Source organism: Lissotriton helveticus, chromosome 10, assembly GCF_964261635.1.
Source record: "Lissotriton helveticus chromosome 10, aLisHel1.1, whole genome shotgun sequence".
Lineage (NCBI taxonomy): Eukaryota > Metazoa > Chordata > Amphibia > Caudata > Salamandridae > Lissotriton > Lissotriton helveticus.
The window spans coordinates 135,924,068-135,941,061 of NC_136071.1; the positions used below are offsets into that span (position 1 = coordinate 135,924,068).

At 40.6% G+C, this 16,994-nt stretch overlaps 1 protein-coding gene and 1 long non-coding RNA gene across 2 annotated transcripts in view; one reads left to right on the plus strand and one right to left on the minus strand.

The window, feature by feature from the left end:
- Positions 1-16,994, plus strand: part of LOC144786027 (uncharacterized) — a 235,050-nt gene that overhangs the window by 141,375 nt on the left and 76,681 nt on the right. The gene's annotated exons all lie outside the window — the stretch shown is intronic.
- LOC144786025 (uncharacterized) overlaps positions 695-16,994 on the minus strand; it is a 302,339-nt gene continuing 286,039 nt past the window's right edge. Inside the window, 3 exon segments of the mRNA XM_078664944.1 lie at positions 695-5,470; positions 5,472-6,702; positions 6,796-6,869. Coding sequence (XP_078521070.1) covers positions 4,664-5,470; positions 5,472-6,702; positions 6,796-6,869 — 2,112 coding nt within the window. The 3' untranslated portion in view covers positions 695-4,663.

The following is a 16,994-nucleotide window of genomic DNA, read 5'->3' on the forward strand; positions in this document are numbered from 1 at the left end:
GGAACAACCAAACGCATCTCCGCCACACACAAAGGCATTGGTAGCAGGGCCCCCTCCCACACTGCTCACACAGTCTCTAAAAGGATGAGTGGCCGACCAGCCCCGTATTAGGGATATCTAACGAGATTGAATCCTCAATCCTGGGAGTGCAGTTAGTCATTGGTTGCTGCTGTACAAAATGTTATATTATTGTGGTTTAACTTTTACTCATACTGTATGATCCTTACCCTTGTGATTGTGGCATACAGACTGTAAAGATATATGAAGGGGGGATCTGAGATCCTGGAGTAACATACACATTGTAATGCAATTTGAGTTATTAGCACCGGAGTACACTATGTAAAAAAGAAAAACAAAAAAAGGAAAACAGTGGAATGCAATGATGTTTGTGATTAACAATGCAGTATTAGAATAAAAATAAGTTACAAAAAATAAGAATATCATCAACTGGGTCGTACAGGTGTGGCAATTAAAACACAAACAGAACTCACAATTGTCACTGATTTGTGTATATATGACTGTTCACACACAATCACACACACACCTCTACATTGGTACACACACAAACACAGGCAACTACATCTGAAATCTCAGACGCATTCAGTCAGAAACACACTAGCACACACACTCTCTCTCTCTCTCTCTCTCTCTCTCTCTCTCTCTCTCGCTCTCTCTCAAGGAAAACACATGGAACCAATGCTTATTTTCTTTTTATTTCGAATTCCAAAATGTCACGAGTGTCACACCGCATAACTCAGTGAAAGTAGTCATTGAAATGAAATCTACAGAAATTTGTGACAAAAACGAAAAAACACAAATAACAAAAACTGTACATAATATATAAAAAAATATATACAAAAACAAAAGAGGAAAAATATTATTATTACATTTTTTTCTAATTTAAAAATGCCACTAGTTTGGTAAATGCTGTTTCCCGCTTAACACACATATACCATATTTACAGAGTTGAACAAAATAAGAAAAAACATTAGCAATCAAAGTCTGTAAACTTTAATGAGTACTTACATAGATTAGAAAATAAATAGGCATGTTAAAAATGTAAACTTAGTTATAAGGATGACATCTCAACTGGATGTCTTAAAGTGGTTAAAAAGTGCATGGCGAAATGTCTTCATGAAATATTTAACCCAGTGACTAAAGGAAAAACACACATATGTACAGTTTATGTAAAAACTGGACTATCAAAAGTACCATACCTGACAAAAAGGTAAAACACAATATTGTTAGGAATGCGACCCCCAGTTTCAATGTGCTGGGATCTTTACCAGCCCTTTAATTATTAATTTGCCATTAGTAAAATACTCAAGGTCCAACAATAATAGCAGTGTCTTAATAACTTCATTACACAAAACCATATCAATATTGGAAAAATGCTCTTAAATTATGGGCCTATCCTATTTTTTGGCAGAGGGTTCAAATGAGTGCTTGCCACATATCAGTGGAATGGGAAGCATCCTTTACAATGCAACATTTACAACGCACTACCATTACGACGCAACTTTTACAACGCAAGTCATTACAACGAATTGCGCTGGAGGGCGCTCTAGGATAGGGAATAGTTTAATTACTATCCAACACCTTCCCTACTATCCACGGGGACTGGAGTTGGAATAGTAAATTAAACTATTCACTATCCAGCGCCCCCCAACGCAAGTCGTTGTAACGACTTGCGTTGTAAAACCTGCGTTGTAATGGCATGCGTTGTAAAAGCATGCGTTGTAGTGACATAAATCCAGTGGAACAGCTGTAATAGAAAAGTCTTGTATAATTTTTCCTCACAGCACTGGTGCCTACATTGGCGGACTTAATATACACTATAAAAGGTCATGAAGATGTAGTTAATATGTTAATCCGTTTGGGATTGCAGAGAATCAAAAAAAAAAATCAGAGTGAATCCAGCTCAGTGGTGATGGTACATGACTCATGTTATTCAGCTGCTTTCTTGATTTTGAAGCAACATGCCACATCCTAGTAAATTTCATATTCTACAAAATCACAGAAAGCAACAGAAAAATGTTTGTGCTACTCGTACTGAACTCAAACCAACACTGCCATGTGATCATTGTAGCCACAACAGTAATAATATGCAAAAGTCCCCACAGTCATATAAATGGTAGAAAATGGGTTAGGGAACCGCATTGCACACAAATACCTAAAAAGCTTATAAAGCTTATGAGTCAACAAAAATACCTAAATAGCTTAAAACGCTTATGAGTTTACAAATGTTTGTGTAAACTGGTAAAAAAAGCTCCCAAAGGGTTAGTGTAAAATATCAATATATCAAACTTTAATAGCACAAATGTAGAATTACTAAGGGCCATACAAAGTTACTTGTGGAAAAGAAGTTCCTCAGAATTTTTCTTTTTTTAATTCAGGGATAAATGCATCAATAGAAATGCATTCATTTTAAGTGTCCTAGTACAGGTGCAAGCCATAGGAGGACATAATGGTATGCAATGATGTTAGAGAATTAAATCTTCAGATCAGTTGTGGTCTAAGGTTTTTCCTTTCTTGAAGGGAAATATGGGATGCTCAAGACATGGGCCGCTGCCAGAATAGATATAACATTTATCAGGGATTAGTGTTCGTTATTTTTAAATTAAAATGGGATTTTAAACTAACTACAAGAATGTGGTAATACACAGCTTTTCAGGGCACTGTAAATTTAGAAATATGTAGAGCTGCCTCTGGTTGAGGCGTTGCCACTCGTGTAATATACAGAAAGGAAAGGCAAGCCTCAACATGTAATGACATCACTAGCATGGACATGACTGATACACTAGAGGGTATTCGCACATACAGACACACACAAACAAACAGTAAAAGAATAGTATTTGGTTATTACATGAGCCTGTTTGCTAAAAAAAGAACAAGCTATTTTTGGGATGAAATCACTGCATATCAGAAAATATTAAACTGATATTTGCATAATATTTGTGTATATGGTACATTTCACGGAAACAAGCTGTTTGGCTCACAAACAGTTTATTTGTTGAAAACGAAAAGTTTACATTTTTTGTGAAAAATGAATGCTGTTCTGAAATACTTCAAGCTAATATTTTAATTACTATTCAAGCTTATTTGGGGATATGTACTGCTAATGGTTTTTGATGGTTTACTTAATAATAAAGGCCAATTTCTTTCTGATGTGGTGGTTATTTCAAGATCGACATGGAGGTATCGCATGATGTGTACCGATAGCTATTTATAAAGTTAAAATCATTGGGCCTGATTCACATAGGGCCTTGTCACTTGTGATGGACGCCCCGCAGTCATGGGGAAGTCTCGGCTCTCTGCGCAGAACATCCGCATTGAGAATTCTCATTGTGGAGATTCCGCACAGAGTGCGGAGACTCCCCCCCCCCCACAGATGCGGGGTTTCCGCCACACGTGCAAAGTTCTTTATTGAATCAGGCCCACAGTTTATACATTTCTACACATTCTGCCCATTCCAAGTAGATTCTCAGTCATAACATGACTGGGAATCTTCTTCAAAGTGGCAAACTAAGGATAAAAAAGAAAGTAAAAGAGGTAGTGAACGGCAATGCTATAGAAGTTAGGAAAAATAACAGGATGTCATGTCAATGTGCTATTTATTTGAACTGTCTGTAAAATCTACAGCTCTTCAGCTCATTGATTTGGATAATTTTGCTGTAAAAGTCCTGTTATTTTTCAAATTTGTCTTGTGGATGCAAGCCCCAAGCATCAAAAGCCTCATCAGTAGACCATGCAGTATTACAATATTAATTACTGTGTCTTCAGAAAGGCCTAAAAAATCAGGCACTTCTGACTAATTTCATTTGAAAATTGTGTAGTAAAATCTAATATTTCTCTCTATTTTTCCTTTGGTGTGTGGTCCGCTTCACTTCTTCAATTGCTTTGAGTAATTCAGGCAGGGTACTTGCAACTTACTTGATTAAAGTTCACCAGACTCCACAAACTTGGCTGGAACAGAACCAACTTAACATTGTGTTAAACAGGAGCATATGATTTGCCCCAGTTTTGAGGCTGAGAAAATATATTCAAGGGTGGCTTCTTTCTGGGTAAAAAGATCCTTTGCATTGTCTGCCCTAAGACTACCTAGATGCAAGAACAATTTGACTTTTTAAAATTAGTTATCTTACAAATGCATCTTTGTCTCACCCACTTTGCTATCTAGTCACATTTACTGCATATGGCATACACATATAAAAACTTACATGTGCCCTTCTTGTTATTTTTTGTCAAGCATATGGTTTCCGCACACTAAACTTTGTTAATCAACCCCTCTCGTTTATACCCCAGTATCTTTAAGAAGATTGTTTGTCCAACTTTCATTTCTGGGCTTTTCTGATGAATATACAAGTTGGTATGTAGAGTTTTACCATCCTCTGCTAATCTTCTTTTAACTTTCAAACTTCGGCTGTATGTCTATCCTGGAGGAATATGTATTGTAAGAAAAAACTCATAATTAATTAAATCAAAAAATTACATTACACAATACGAGAAGGAAACGAAAAGTGCAAAACAATTTTGAACTGTATTTCTTTTCAAGATTTGTCCATGTTCAAATTTGCTTAATGAATTTCCCACAAGGGATTAGGACAGAGTCTAATATTTACAAATTTTCAAGAATGTTTCTCCATTTTAATCACTGTGGGTTTTATACACGGTCTTCATGAGTGTTCAATTCAGTGACAGTCATGTATGAATTTCCATCAACATCTAAAGCTTCATTCAATTTCACAATTTCATTTTTTATTTCTTTCTTTTCAGCTGGTGTAATAAGGTGGTTTTCTTTCAGGAAAGGTGTTGTCTTGGGATCTTTGACTTTTATGAAATAAGGTGTATTTTTATATTTTAACAGTGTACCTTTCAATGAAGCAGCGGCAAAAGAGAAATTATCTTCTGCTGGCTTGTGGCACGTTGATATTTCCTGAATGAATGCCCCTGTTATTGATCGATTTACGCTTTCTTTCGGAAGAATTCTGACAAAATCAACGTTTTGAGGATGCGCATCTTCAGTGTCCTTACTCAAATTGTTTATTAAACTGATTTGGCCATTGGATGGGCTTTCAAGCAAATATGCCTTGCGTGTATTGCCTGAAGAATTAGAATGTTCATCTATGTTATTTTCTGTCAAAGTATCACTAGTCCCGTTACTGTTCACATTCATTATTCGCTGATCTGAATTGCTTGATGTGCCTGTGTCGAAACTCTGATCAAAACATATTATTGGGCCCAATCCTGTTTTTTGGTCTTGCGTGTAAGCTAAACACTGCTCCTTAATGGATGTGTTGTCAAAGACGAAGGGAAACACACAGTCAGAAAGCTCACCATCCATTTCTTTTCCCAGATCTTGGCTGTAGCAATCACCCCAATGAACGGTGTTGTCACTGACCTCTGTATTCAAATGCACTAAACTAGTTTGCAAACTGTGGCCGAAGGGTTCTTCTGCTTGTATTTCGGTTGTCCCAAAACAGCATCTCATTGGGTATTTTCTCTTTGTGTTCTCCTACAGTGTGGTCATTTGAGGAATAATCCAAAGGAAAATGGTCTTCATTTCTCCCCTCGGGTACCTTCTCATGTCCAATGGCGTTCTCAAAACTCTGATAACCAGGGATGTTAAATGAAGCAGTTGAATCGATGCCTGCTGTGCTAATGTCCATCTCTGTCAGGCAGCTGTCACAGTTTGCCATGAGAAATGAATCCTCAGCAAATTTAAGAGATGGAATTGCATGATGGTTGTCATTTTGATGAGACAGGCAACTGAAATCTAATCCTACTACATTGCGAAAAAATTGCTGACTTGTGCTTGATCCTTGAGTCTGTACTGTACCACAGATAAGTGGACAATTGACTGATGATGGCGAGTCATGAAATGCAAAATCGTCTTCAAGATTATTTTCACTTTGTAATATGGCGCTACTGAAGCTGCGATATTGGTGGTCAAAATTCAGCTCAGACGTATCCACACATTTTTCCAGTAGCACGCTGCTGAACTCACTGGCACCTTCGTTTTGAACATTTTCATTCGATGTCAAGAAATTAGCCTGGGTTTCCGAACAGCCAGAAGAACAGAGGAGATGATCCAAGTGAGGCTGTTGGTCCGGATCTAAATTACCAACTTCACTCTCAAAACTACGATATCCAGAATCACTCGATGCTGGTGTTTGTGCCATTGTGTGTACTGTTCTTTCACAGCTCCCCTCATCACTTGTCCCAGTGAAAAAAGAGAAACTGCCAATACAATCTGAGGATGTTTTGCTCTGCAATGAATTTTCAGTTCTCAAATCATTGCATGGTTTATACTCATCAACAACAATTACTGAGTTTTCTTGCGGACACATGGGTATGTTGAGCATGTCAAGAAACATTGCATTCAACGAGGGATCTAGAAATAGGTTGTTGCTGTCGGCAGATTCTTTTCTGTCCTCATCTTGCAGATTCATTTCTTCGGCTGGAGTTTTGTCGATATCATTTGGCCTACTTAGGATTACACAAGGCTCAAAAAGGGCTTTTTCTGGTACTAAGATGATTGGTGGTATTAAGATGGCTGATTCAGTTAGAGTGTTCACATAAATGGGCTTAGATTCTCTGAGAGAGTTATCTACAGATGGTTTTCTTGTAGGTTGCGATGCAGGGTTTTGCAAAACATCTTGGTTAATAAGACTAGGTGCAAATCTGCCAAGCCAACTCCAGCTGTTTAAGACAAAGAGGAGATAAAATGTGAGTCTGTTTGAAGGAGGACAAACTGAACTTTGCAAAGCAGCTTTAGTAAACAGCCATACTTACCAGGTAACCTTGAGATGACACCATTTTTGCCTGTCTGAAGAGCTATGGCCATACACAAGTGGGGTTTCTGCAACCTAGAAGTGCAGAACATTCTTTTTTAATGGTGGCAATAAATATTTAGATCAAACATAAGAATTAATCATCATTTTTATCACAAAAAAAGACACTTAGAGTGCCAACTCCTTGTTTTTTTTTAGTATGGCTTGCTCTTTAATGATTCTCAAAATACTAACTTTACACATACACCAGCAATGAAGAGTAACTTTTTTCATCTCAGGTTATCGATGAAGAATACAAACATGGATCCCATATCAATTTACAAAATTAGTTGTACAAAAATAGTTGCATCTGCATTTCCTTGTGTGTATATATATATATATATATATATATATATATATATATATATCTGTGAGGCAATAACAGTATTAAGTTGCAATTACCATAGAAAATGTTATGCGTGCATGGTATTCACAAATAAAAACACACCCATTTCCTTATCCGTATTTCAGCACTGGTTAGATTGGAAAACTGCCTTTCCAGAGAGTGTTGCAAGCTGTGAGTGACTACACCCCATCCTAATTAAACAGATAGACTGAATGAGGCAAACAAGCTACAAAGAGCACCAGCCTGGTTTGGCCTGAGCAGCACCTCACCCTTCAGAGAAATAAACTGCAAAAGGTGTGCATAACAATCAATTAAACAACTGAAGAGTGAAAGACACACATCACTTACAATGTCCATACAAAATGAAAGTGAAAAATACAATAGGAAAAATAAACCAAGAATGAAGACAAATGAAAACCGCTGCATTATAAATAAGTGGAGCTGTAAAAATAGTGCCAAACTATAGTTGTCTACCTGTGCATTAAAAACAAAATGGGCAGGGAGCTGGAAAGCAGGACCACCCTGGGGGGCTTCAGGAGATCATATGTGTATTGCAAATCCAGCACGTGCTCCACAAGGCCTTCACAATAGTTCTCAGTCAACATTTGTGTGGACTTAAAAGCCCTGGTAGGGCAGGCCAGTGTGGCTACCTTCTAAAAAGGCGTGGCCATTGCCTGATAGGCTACCTCCGGTAGATTATCTTGGTTTACTCACTCCTCAAGAACACACAAATATAAAGCCTCTGACATACGAAACTGGTAGAATATCCATCAGAACAATGTTTAAGGCAAATGAATTATTCCCATAGAGTTTTTGAGATGGTGTCAGCATGGAATTAGCTAAACGGCTCCACTGGAGTGAAGGCTTCCTGCATTTCTGGGACATCTCAATTTCCGGGTATTGAGATATTACAGATCTTAGGACATCGGTAACGCAGCTGACCACATGTCCCCATAACACAGGGAAAAACACACTCAGAAATTCCCAGTACACCTAGTTAACTGAAAATACCACACTGCCCTACAGCACCCTTTAAAGCAAGCATTCCCAGGCTGTCCAGTGAAGAAGCACGCCCAGGGCCCAACTGACTTGAGTCTGTATCTCTTTCAAATCAGAAGGTCGATTAATTACAACACTGAATCCATGTCTTTTCAGCTGGAGAATTCAGTGGGATCTTTGGCCATCTTTCCTGATTTGCCCCCATTTAGCCAACAGGGTTGTCGCTCATCTCCGCTTCTTCGTCCCTCGCACCTAACAAAGCAGGTAGTGGCATTTCGCTCCCCTCACCTTGAAATCCAACATGTAAGAGCTCCCTCTGAACACTGGATACAGTCTGGATTGGATTGCTACCCCATGGAAGGAAACAGGGCAAAGCACCTTTTAATATATTCCTAGCAGCGACAGAGGAGTCCCTCAGCACAACAGGCCCTCATCCTGTTCTCAATGCAAAGTAGCCTTAGAGAGTTGTCACTTTCAAATATCACAGGGGCTCTTGCCCTGAGCTTCTTTGGTTTATTCCAGCCCATGAGATATATTTGTCCCAGAATTATATCCCGGGCTGAATAGAATATTAAAACTTCACAATTCCATATTATATATTATATGAAGTAAAGCAGACATTAAAGAGCCATGTTTTATCTAGATTGCTCAGGTAAAACTACCAAAATGTTGCAAATGTGTTATTAATCATTGCCAATCAAAACTAGGTATGAATGTAGCCTGCATACATGGAGGAACACTGTTGCTGGATTACAGACTGTAGTCTCAAAGGGACATATTTTGGAATGTAGAGATTACAATCTCATCCACAAACACTGCAGCCTGCACTTCAATAGACACCTTGTAGTATGTTAGGTATCAATAAATTACACAGACCAAGGGTGTTACTGTAGTAGGGGGCTGCTCTGTAGACTAAGAAAAATGTCATGTAATGCGTAATAGAGAGGCTGATTCCTTTTTTGCCAAAGTGTAAGGCCTAGGGTTCCAAAATGAAAAAAAATTATCCTCCAGTCAAGTCAATATATTGTTCCTAACAGTTTCTTTTCTCCCTACACTGTATGTATGAGCACTGACATTAATGCTGCTCTTTACACTTGGATCTTTCATGTTTCATATACATGTGCCAACATGCATTTGCAAATGTTTGTGAAAAGCCCTTAGTTACACCTGTAACATGATGTTTGCACAGGATTTCTCTGATCATTAATTTCAAACATCCTTGCAAAGGCCACAAGTGAAGTTACATATGTGAGTATTTCAAAGATTAACTTTCATATTCCACAGCAAATCAGCCTACACACACACATTACTTCATTGTAGATTAACATCAAATTATCTTGAATGACAGGTAATAGTTAGGTTTATGCTACCACTATCAAACACTTGAAGATGAAGTAAGTCAATAAACTGAGTGACAACAAAGGCACAGAACCTGCTAGTGAAAATAGATAATGTCAGCTGCCTACAATTAAAAGAATTCAACAAATTAAATTACATGAATTTCGTGTTTCAACTACGTTAGAGGTACCAGCAATCACTACCTTAGGTTACACCTAGATAATGCCTCTGCTGGCATTAATGGCCTCTTTTCTAATAGAAAAAAGGAAAACACACTTTAACTAAAGCAGTATATAAACATGTGATTGGATGGCTCACAATGAATGGCTGTCCACTAATCCAATGGTTGAATGCTCCTGCACCAAGTCAGGCACTTCTTTAGCCAAAACAAAGTGTGAAAGGTGGACTGATACACTTCAAAGCAGTACACAGGGTGCCCTTTAGTGCTCCTTTAGTGCACTGCATACGTAAAGTTACGTGTCATTCTAAATGTTCAAATGTAATTCTACTAGGTGCCTCGATGTTTCAGGTGGAACTGGGTGGTGTTTTACTAATTTAAAAGATGTAAAACCTCACATGAAACTGAAGACACTTGCATCGATTTGTTGCCCAACATGATTGTGTTGTACTAAGCCAGCGCTTAATGACTAGGCCACAATACGGAGATGTGATTGGGCGAAACAGAGCTGTTACCTTGGCAAACATCACTTGGAATCACTATTCTTAGAAAGCGAGTCCACAGGTGGATCGCTTTTCCCTCTTTCACAGTTTCTATGTGTTGTCCCACCAAACCTGCAGTTCCCACCCTCATTTGGTCTGTGTTCCTTAAGGGATGTGCCTAGAGCTCATATCTGAGGAATGTATTTGGTGTTATGTACTAGGGAGGTCACGGTGCTGGTGTTTCAGCACTTTCAGACTGGTTTGAGACACCGGATACCCTAGACAGAGGCGCAGCTACCAGCAGTACAGCAGGTGCAGTGGCGCCAGTACTCTAGGATTTAGGGACCCAATGCAACCAAATTATGGCGTTTTCTACTGTCCCACGGGTGGGTTATCCCACGGGTGGGTTAGGATTTGGGAGAAATTTACCTTGCTTGCACCAGGGCCCACTGCACAATTGTCATGGACCTCAGCTGAGATTCAACACTGCAAACCCCAAGGGAGGGCCCCTTCCCTGGGCCTCGCAGCAGTGTATTATGGCTGTGAGGCCCATGGGAAGTAGCTCTTCTCAGGGACTTAGTTATCAATACTGCTGGAAGTGTAATGGCGTTAGGGCCCCAAGGGTGCTAGGAGCTGTATTATACATTCAAACCAGTTTGGTGAGGTGGTTGGGGTGGGAATGTGGCAATTTCCCTTGCTTCCACCAGGTCTATGGTGCTACAGCACCATTGTTAAGGCTTGGTCTCTTTGCCTGGTTTGCACCAGAAGCTTGACATTATTTTCACTAGACTATACTTAGGGCCAGATTTAGACTTTGGCGGACAGTGTACTCGATTGCAACGTTGAAGGAGTTCCCTCTTTAACAAACTCTCAGTCCACCCACTCAATTTCAAGTCAATAAAACGTACTCTGTCAACATAAACCTTCCTCCGATGGCCCAATAGAGTACGGGCTGTTGGATTTAAGCCACATGACCGTCCGTCCTCTTTAGAGTCAGTGGTTGGTTGGCTTTTTCTTCTTGGAACAGTAAAAATGACTCCCACACCATGGAAAAATACTCCTATGGTGCTGTGGCCATTAGTTTTCACTTTCTGAAAAACAAACTCTTGCTTTGGGAGTTTGTTTTGAAAACAGAAAATCTTTTAAACCTTAGGTGTAAGCGTCCGTTTCCAACAACTGACACATACCAACCTTTAAAGGGTGTTGTATGAACCACTGTGACGGTGGTTCATACAAACCCAGAGAGTTCACCAGAGGGCCAGCAGTTTAGTGTTAATCTGGCAGGTGGATAAATATCAGAGTGGAAGACAAAGTCCTCCAACACCCTGACTCCCTTTAATCCATCCACCAAACTATCCACCAAACTCTAAATTGAGCCCTTAGCATGGGAGGCAGGAGCTACTCGCACAGACATCGATTTTGAAGAATTCATCTCGGAGGGGAAATTAGCACCACTACTGAGGCCAAAGAGATGTAGCCGCTCTCCTAGAAAGAAGAAACAGACTCTATCCAGTTTCAGCTCCAGAACTTAACAGGCAAGTGCTTTGTGCATTACAAAGTGAGTATAAAATCACACTGGACATGCAAAGAGGCTACAACTAGGAATCATTAATCAGGAAGAAGGCTGGGCCATCATTCTAGTAAGATAGGAGGCCCTGAATAACGAAATTGTCAAAGAAGAGCATGGCCGAGACGGCATTTGGCGTTTCCCCCGGAGACTGGAAGGATGGGGGCCGGTTTCCAGTAGTGGGGGCGGTTTCATGAGGCGGGGGGCGGTTTTGTTACTGGGAGATGGTTTTGCAATGGTGTTGCAATATCTGTCCCCAGTTCACAAAAGCAGCAGTGCTACCCCCTAACCTCCAGACAGACCCTGGTGGGCTGGGTCAGCAAAATTGCCAGGACTGCTTTGGGTTCCCAGTCCAGCCCTGAAGAAGAGGAGGAGGAGGAGGAGGATACTGCTGAGCCTTATCCAGCAGACTAAGGTGGTGAGCTGGCGGATATGTAAAGAGCACATGTGTCACAGGAAACCTGCCTGACACCCGTTTCTGAGCATCATCACCCATCAGGCAGTCAGACACAAGTCTAGTGGAGAAGTGTGGCTCAGGGGTTAGAGGCGGCAGACCCGGAATCTGAGATCGGTCCTGGACCAGGGTTCAATTCCCCGCCCCGGCGGGTCTTGGGCTAAAAATTCCACGGACTCGATAATTCTCGCCCTGGTGCCTCCTCGACTCACGGGTTCACACTCTGCAACTCTGGGCAACAGCTTGCTTAATCTCCACAACGGCCCCTCGCGGCGGGATGCCTGACTTTCACCTTGTGGATACCCTGCTATCTCACAGGGGAATATCAGGAAGGGTTCCCTAAGCAAGCGCCGGGAAACCCACTGCGGGTAGCTGTGCGCTATATAAGCTCAACTACATACATACATACACAGTCAGAATGAAGCCGAGAGAAGGCGCTGGCGCAAGGCATCCACATTTCTTTTAGAATGCTAAGTATCGCCACTGGCGCCAATGCCGGTAATTGCGGTTTACAAACACCATCTACACACATAAAAAGAGAATGGGCAGTTACTTTTGACATTTCTTTAATTTCAAATCCTAGGGATTGCAATCTTAGATCTTCCAGACCTGGACTTTTGGCAAGGGAGCAAAGAACTGAGTGATCAGAGCCACTCACCCTCTGAATCCTATACATTAATGTTATATGCAAAGGTAACATCATGGCCTATAATGCACTGATCCCCCCCCTTTTTAAAGGTCCTAAAATTAAAATAGAACACTCCAATTAAAATTCCTATCTACCACTGCTTGTTGGAAGCTACTGCAGAGCAGAATCACTAAAGGAGCTATTTCTTTAATGTCAAAACATAAACCACAGGTATAATTTGAAAGTTATTTAAAACAACTCAATAAAAATTTGGAAACATACCAAAATATAGGTAAGGGTCTCAGTGAATGAGAACTGAATTCCAAGTATGGAACTATTATTTGCATTCAGAAACAAAACGTGATGGCCGTGACCAAATGTCTATTTGGACTTAATATAATAAACAACACACTGGAAATCCAGTTTAACTTTCTGTTAATAATGAAAAAGTGTGTGCCCATATACATACAAATGATTGAACACCCTAATCAATATGGCCAGGCTATGCATTTATATCGATTAAAAGTATGTCAGCTGAGGAAACACATACATTTTACTGCTACCATACCTAAGACAGGCAACTAACGTTGCAAACTGAGTTATAATACTTAATTTAATAGAGAGACACAAGCAATGAGATAACAATGTTGAAAGGGTTTATTACTAGATTATCAAAATTTTAATATTGTCCTGCCAAAGTATCATGGCAAATACATGGACTACCAGAATAGTGTGTAGGTAAGATTATATATGTACATCTAGGCGTGCAATACCCAACTACACATAACGTAGCTTGACAATATATGCACTGACAAGGAACGTAGATTAGTTAAGTAGAGTAAACCTCTACTTAACTATGAATGCTTACCTTCACAACATACTGGTGGTCAATATTAAGGTCACAATATTTTGGGAGGTTGCTATTTAAAAAAATCAATATTCTCACACACAACTGTTGAAAGTGACAAAGTACTGTTTGAAAGAGTAAGATACATCAACACATACCGACACACATAATAAACTTGTAAATTCCTAGCTGAGAAACAAGTTACTTACCTGTAACAATGACTTTGCGGTCTGAAGCTCTTCTAGATGCACATGCTGTGCCTATTCCGCCATCTAGTGGTTGAAGCCTTTTTTCTACTCTTGGAGATGGGTGTGTTTGGTTAAACCAGATCCCTGGAGAGTAGGCTATTTGAAAGGCAATGCATCACTGTACTGTATTTATATATGAAAATTTGCTAATAAAAACTGTTGAAATAAAAAAAAAAACACTCCCCTTCAGACAGGCATAACTCTAGATCGTAAAGTTAGAAAGAATGAGGAAATTCCACGCCCAAGCTCTAAATTCTGTGAGTCAAAGTATGCACTAGCCATTAAAGATGTAGTTAAACTGGTAAAACTGGTTGAGGGTGTCACAGCGGATTTTAACAGTTTTCAACTAAGTTAATATTCCAGGCACTGGAGATCTGTTGGAGAAAAGCTAAAGAAACCTATATGTGGTATTGATTGTCATGGCATTTCTGCCTTTTTACTAGAAATTGCTCCTAATTAAGAAACTAGACTGTCAAATATTACCTACATCTTTTTAGGTTTCTGTACCTATTTATATTTTTGGCTTTTACTGTTATATTGCACAGTGTAAAATGATCCCATGGGTTTATGGTGTAATGATGTGTTGTTTTTGGTGCTCCAAATAATTGTATAATCAATTAGTTTATAAACAAATGTGGAACGCTAAATATAAAATTTATGAAATGTACTTTTTTTTCGAGTGTCTTCGCAGGGTGGAGTGGCAAGAAACTACTGACGCAAGACATAGAGGAAAAGCAAGTTACAATTATGACTCACTCTCTTGTTCTCACCAGTGAGCACAAAACAGAACCTGAGGGTGAGACAAAGAGGCCTATCAGGTGGAAGCACGGATACGATACATTATAATGCAGGCTGTTTTATAAGTTGCTTTAACACATACATCGTTTTTGGTGCCATTTACGAAGGAATCTGATAAGAAAACAGTCACGTCAATACATTTGGGAACAGCCACATCTTTCTGGCTTTGAAACATTTAGGGCCTGATTACGACTTTGGTGGTCTTACAGCAGTGTCACCAATGCACTCATCCGCTGTAGGACCGCCGAAGCCATGGTGCGCCCGCCTGCCAGATTAGGCGTTAAATCCTGGTCTGGCGGGTGGCGTGCAGGGGTCCGACAGCGGTGGCTCATAGAAGACCCTAACATGCAGGCCGCCATTGTCAGGCACCAACTGCACCGTCCAGCATGGTGTGGCATACATGCCACACCAGGCAGGAACTTGGGGTGCAAATCCAGGGGGACACTACATGTTCTCCCCCCACATGCACCCCCAGACTCAGAGGCCCCCTTAGTTGCCTCACTGCCACTCTTTTCATGGCAGGTCCACCGCCATGGAAAGGGCGATGGTTTGGCAACTCGGGATAAGTTCTGTGGTGCCGCTGCGGCACCACCAGCATACTCCTGCCTCAGAAGACCACACCGCAGGACCCTGGATCCCGGTGGAGGCGATGGTACTGTGGCGGTCCGACTGCCACGCTCTGAATAGGTGGCCCTTACTCTAATTTGATTCCAGATGGATTGATATAAAAAGGGAGTTCCAAAAAAAGCCGCTTCAACAGGGTAGGCTCTGCCCACAACTCTGGTGAGCATACATTTCAGAAAAAACTGTTCGAGTTAATCTTGCGAGAGACAATGGTGACTGGGCTCGTCCATAGTCTTTGGATATAAACATTAGCCCACCGGAATAGAAAATATAATGGACTCAACACAGAACCTTAACATATTCTTGCTGAGTAACTAAAGCCAGTAGAGTGACCAAAAAGCTGAAGAAACAGGATAACGTTTTCCAAATCCATATCGGAGTCTGACTGTCGCTTTATGCATATGCTTGAGTCTGGCCTAAGAATTATACAGGAGCCTTTGTAAGATTCTCTTTTAAAAGTTGGCACAGGGACATGAGACGAGGGACCAAACTAACCTCATCAGCAGGGAAACAAAATTGATCATCCTCTTCAGGGGTCTTGAAGAGCTTGAGTTTGAAAGCTAGAAATTTGCATGCCAGTTTACAAGGATGAAAGTTGTCAATGTGACATAACATGGGAAAATTTTCTAATCTCAGATTGGTGGAAAGAATGTCTGCTGATAAGTCCAGAGTCTTATCTTTAAGACTGGCCAGCATTTGGGCTTCATCACATGCAAATATAAACTTGCCTGTAGGCATGAAAAGGGATCGCTGGAGGTTGCAGCGACAATGCCGAGCCTTGGGGAACCCTATAATTCACTGTTTTTGGGAACAACTGAAATGGGGGTTAGGCCACCACTTAGAAATGCACAAACAGCAAGGTGACAGGATGAATGCCTGAATTAATCTTAGCCACTTGCAATAACTAGGGCCGCATTTCTGACCATCCTTTTTCATCCCCTGTGTCTCTCTAGACAGAGGACCATTTTATGCAAATCAGTCTTGGTCCTACTCCAATAGGAAAAATTACAGCCTGAACAACCACTGTAATCAAGCTGCACCTGACTGAAGAGGCCCAAAGAGGCTGAAACCAGTCTTGGACTGCTTGTGTTTCGGTTCAGATAGGACCTGCCTTGGGAGTTGGGGCTTGACTGTTCTTATTGGTGCAAGGCCAAGGCATATTTGCATATAGCTGGTTCTGACCTGCGATGTTATGGTGGGCAAAAAAAGTGTAATGGCCATAGTAAGTACCAGAGGCTGAGGGAGAGGATGTGGCCTAGTGGCTAAAGCAGTTGACTTTCGAGCTGGGGAACTGGGTTTGAGTCCCGGCAGGGACATTCAACATCCTGTGATTCTGGGCAAATCATGTAATCTCCCCGTGCCAAACAAAATTAATGTATTCGTCTGTAACGCAACTGGTGCTCATGTAAAGCGCTCTGATACCTTTGGTGGAGTTTGCACTATATAAAAATCCCTAAAATACAAACATAAAAATTTAAAATTCAACTGTTCCAGCCATCACTTTTTTGTATTCTTCATTACCACTTGAAAAGGCGGGACAGTGAACCAACCTGGGAAAAAGCTGGCCTGAAATTGATCGAAAAATTTAGCTCTGAGAAGGACTGTAACTGTTACCACCCACCCTACCATCTTAACTAGAAATGGACCTTAGA